This window comes from Aplysia californica, unplaced genomic scaffold (assembly GCF_000002075.1).
Source record: "Aplysia californica isolate F4 #8 unplaced genomic scaffold, AplCal3.0 scaffold00016, whole genome shotgun sequence".
Classification (NCBI taxonomy): domain Eukaryota; kingdom Metazoa; phylum Mollusca; class Gastropoda; order Aplysiida; family Aplysiidae; genus Aplysia; species Aplysia californica.
The window spans coordinates 627,724-632,026 of record NW_004797286.1 but is presented as its reverse complement, the minus strand read 5'-3'; the positions used below and the strand labels follow the sequence as shown (position 1 = coordinate 632,026).

General features: G+C 40.9%; 1 protein-coding gene across 1 annotated transcript in view; it reads right to left on the bottom strand.

Moving 5' to 3' along the window:
- Window positions 1-1,401: 1,401 nt before the first annotated feature.
- The window catches only part of LOC106012526 (otolith matrix protein OMM-64), a gene marked incomplete at its 5' end in the record, with an annotated part of 5,186 nt that continues 2,284 nt past the window's right edge, over window positions 1,402-4,303 (bottom strand). The window contains 1 exon segment of the mRNA XM_013085705.1: window positions 1,402-3,514. Coding sequence (XP_012941159.1) covers window positions 2,304-3,514 — 1,211 coding nt within the window.

Genomic DNA, 4,303 nt, shown 5'->3' with positions numbered 1-4,303 from the left:
TATATATGTTTATCTATTCCCCCCCCCTCTCTCTCTCACATACACACATATACACAAACACACACAACACGCATATACACAGAATACCCAAAACATTAACTATTCATACACATGAATTGGTGACCTCCAAATGGGCTCCAAATGATTTCTAACGAGACCTAAAACCAGAAGGTGTGGGTTCAAATCAAAACGGTGTTGGAAATTTTCCCAGAGCTTGATAGAATATTTTCACCTCGGCTTTATGTCTTGACATAAAAAAACAACAATGTTGAACACGACCGGTAAGTGAATCTACATTTCAGAATCATTGTTCGTAAGTGCAACATCGCTGTAAGCAACACATAATTATAAACTCAGTGGGTATGATAAAACAGTTGATGAAAACAAGCCGAACTGAATGAAATAAACGGTGCATAGACAAAATCAGGGGTGGAAAAAAGTGCGAAAGTAAGAAGAGTGCAAACGAAATAAATGAAACTAACACATTATGAATATATTAATATTATGCTTCTAACCTTCGGGTATATAAATAAAACTAACGCGTGGTAAATATACCACCAAAGCATAAAATTAGAAAGAAAAAAAAAATAAACAAACAAAAAATACAAATAAAACAACAACCCCTCAAAAACAAAAAACAAACAAAAAACCCAACAAAAACAAACAAATTATGCAGATTCTGTTGGTGAACTAACATGCTTTTTTGAATGAAAATGGAATTTCTCCCGGAAATGAAAATGCTAAGGTCGGCTTATTATGACTAAATGACAATATAATATATTTTTAAAAGCTCACTGAAAACACCCATTCTTTCTAAGAATGTCGACAAAAGACGACAGTGATGTTATACAAAAACCTTAACTTTTTGGAATCCAACGAAAGAAAAAACATCAGCGTTTTTCGATTCGTCTCATATTACTCAACTCAAAACGAAACGAATAGTTTGATTAAGAAGGTACTATTTGGGGAAATGAGAGTATGTTTTGAAGAACCAGGGAATGTTACAGATTTAACACCCTAAACAAAACTATTAGTTACATGAGGCGGGAACCAGAGAATTGGAGACATGTATTTTATGGAAAAAAAAGATAAAAAGAGTGAAATCTGTTACAGCTCGAGAGTCCAGACACATAGTGTATCCGTTGTCTTCAGAGGGTCTCAAGGGGAAACAGCATCTTCAACGCAGTAGACCTGAGCTCGATTCCCAAGTGGGGAACTTTATCTTATATCGAGTTCTCTGTCTGTCAACTTGTCTTCATGTGCCAAAGGCAACATTCATAATCACAGTGTCTTGCTTTTTTCCAGACTGGAATGCAGCATTCAATGTGTTTTTAAAAAAATGTAGGTGTTGATGCCCCCCCCCCCCCCACTGACACTCTTTCAGTTCTTTTAGGAGGCGGAGTTCGACCCTGCTGGTCGAGGCCAATCAGGGATGAGACGGATACAACGTCCCAGCAGAAAGACCGAGACACTCGATAGAAATTCTCTCAACACAAAAACCGAACTCGTTCTTCTGTATGCTACGGCAAAGTGCTCAACTGTGACACCAAAAGAAGCCAGTTTTTGGTATTCTGCCATAATGCATAACATGAATATTTCTTATACAAAGTTGACGGGGCTGAATATTTCTCCAATACAGCTGATGGTACGAGCACATGCATTCAGTATGGAGGTAACTACTCGATGAAACTTTGTCACCACATCTGAACGCGCCGATAAACGAAGTCAGAAAAGGAAAAAAAAATCAATTACATAAAAATATGCCAGTATGTGTCTCATATAATGCATTTAATCCAAATGTTTGGTAAAGCGTATGCAAAAGACGCACATGAACGTAGATATGCAAAATATTTTGCTCATTTCTTGTCCCGTTCTTCAGTCTCGTTCCAACTTTTGAAAACCAACCACCACGTCATCGCCTGTTTGTGTTGTAGTTTGCAAGTAAACCTCTCTTGCATCGAGAGCGTCTTTGAACATTTAAAAAACTAACAGGTAAACAAACAAACATACAACAACAACAACAACAACAACAACAACATCAACAACAATAACAGCCCTGAAGTAAGATTCAAGGTCTAGAAATGTGCGAACAATAACCGAATACTGTCACCACACCCCGACAGTTTTTGCATGAGGTCACCAAAGGTCTCTAGAACAATTTCTTCATCACCCTTCACAAAATGTCCTATATCACACTTGTCCACAGTTCTCTTAACAATACCTGGATCAAGACCTCCTGTCTCTTTTAACTCAACGTTTCACCTTACAGAACCCTCAGCTCATCGATACAAGAGGACTTATTGTTAGATTTTGTTCTCAGATTCATCTGAGTCGTCCTTTGCTTGGTTTTCTGACGTCTCCATCGCCATAGAAACGGCAGCCATTGACGTGTCGTCACATTTAATCTCGTTCTGATCGGTTTCAAGGGAATTCGGAATCGCTTTACCCTCTGGACTAGAGAGTTCCCCAGGCTCCCCATGGTTTGAATGATGCAGGTTGGCTGAGTCTAAGGCTGGTGACTTGTCCACACCATTGTCTTTAATATCTTTTTCACTCGTACTTTCTTCGGTATCTTTTGGAACATCATCAGAAGTTGAGACGTCGTCACTTTCATCGTTGTTATTTTCTTCAGCGATCGATTTTGTATTTGTATCACTGTCGTCTGTACCCTGAGCAGTCTGAGAAGGGTTGTCTTCGACAGAATCATTCTCTCCTTCTTTCTGGGTTGACACAGTCACAGCATCGCTTTCATTCGTTTGTTCATTCGAGTTTTGATCAGATTGAGAACGAATACGTTCGCCCTCATTTTCATGTTGGCAGCTTTGTACTGCTGCTGGTTCCTCGGCCTCTCTCTCTCGAACAACGTCTAATTCCCTTTCTGCTGTATCACTTGTGGTGACGTCACTCGCGAGTTTTGGACTTCCTATATCTTCTGACTCTACTGCACCATCTTCCACGTTTCGCACCGACTCTTCTGTTTCTTCACCAGCTCCATCTGAACACTGCTCTAGCCGGTACTGCGCCTCGTCTAGTTCTTTACTACGAACAAAATTTTCTCGTATAGAATATTCACAAGCCCCTCCCGGCTCAGATCTTCGGGTGACTACACACTCCTCGTAAGTCGGAAGCTTACTCTCCAACACATCCGTGGACATGAGCGGAGGTAAGGAGGACGAGTTCTGCATCTGCTCCGCCTCCTGTCTGTGTCTGGCCAGCAGCGCCGCCACGTCGACCAAAGGAGGCAGCCCGCCTCCCATTTGACTCCCCTCACTGTGTTGTCTGGCCAACATTCCTATAACGTCAAAGTCTGCCCGCATCACGCGGGTGGACGAGCCTGCTACGTCACAGGAGTGACACCTGGTGAACGTGCGCATGACGTCACTGTAGGCAGGGGGTGGGCGTGCCCTGTTGTTGTCGTTGGCATCGCCGCCTGTGGAATCTAGGTCAGTCTGGTCTGTGTCTGACGTCAGTGTTTCTCGGGATCCGTTCCTGCTGGAGGCTTTGGCGGCTTCCAGTCTCGCTGTGGAGATTTTTTTATGGGGGGGAGGGGTTATTTACTTTTACTAAAAGTTTTTACGGCACTTGCAAAACAAATAGGTCAGATTTATAAGTGTCACAGATAAGATGTGCTACTAGAGGGTAACATACAAAAAAAAAAGAAAGAAGACGATAGATGTTTTGTAGGAGAGAAGGAGAAAACCACACCATAGCATCCGCCAACCACCCATTCCCTGTAAAAATATAGGAAACAAAACCTAGCACACATATCAGTAAGGCCTATTATTAGTATCAGTGTTTATCTTTGTGTCAAATCGTGAGTTTGATGCTTTCTTGAACTAAATCATTTTTTCTTGTTTTCTCGTAAATCATTTGGAAATTGAACTCTAGTTTTATAATCCTTAAGTTGGTACAGAGTTAAACTGAAATTCTATAGCATTAACTTACTTTAATACTTTAATAGTTTTTAGCTTAAAGGGAATGTCTTTCCACAGCATTGGCAGCAGATAAAAAACTTTCTAATTTCGAAAATTGGAATCGCACGAGATCGATAGCACTCGACATTTATAAATTGGGTGAGCTTCTTTCAAAAATCTATGCCTCAGAAAAAATACGTAGGTGGTTAAACAAAATTACAGAATAGGCAAGATAGAGCAACAGAAGAAGAGAAAGGTCGATATAACATCATCTGTAAGACTTTCGTTAAGTACAGCTGGGACGAAAACGTTTGACGTGAAAAAGAAGCAGAGAGATTGGCTCGAAGGCGTGGACAGAGTCAGAGAGAGAGAGAGAGAGAGAGAGAGAG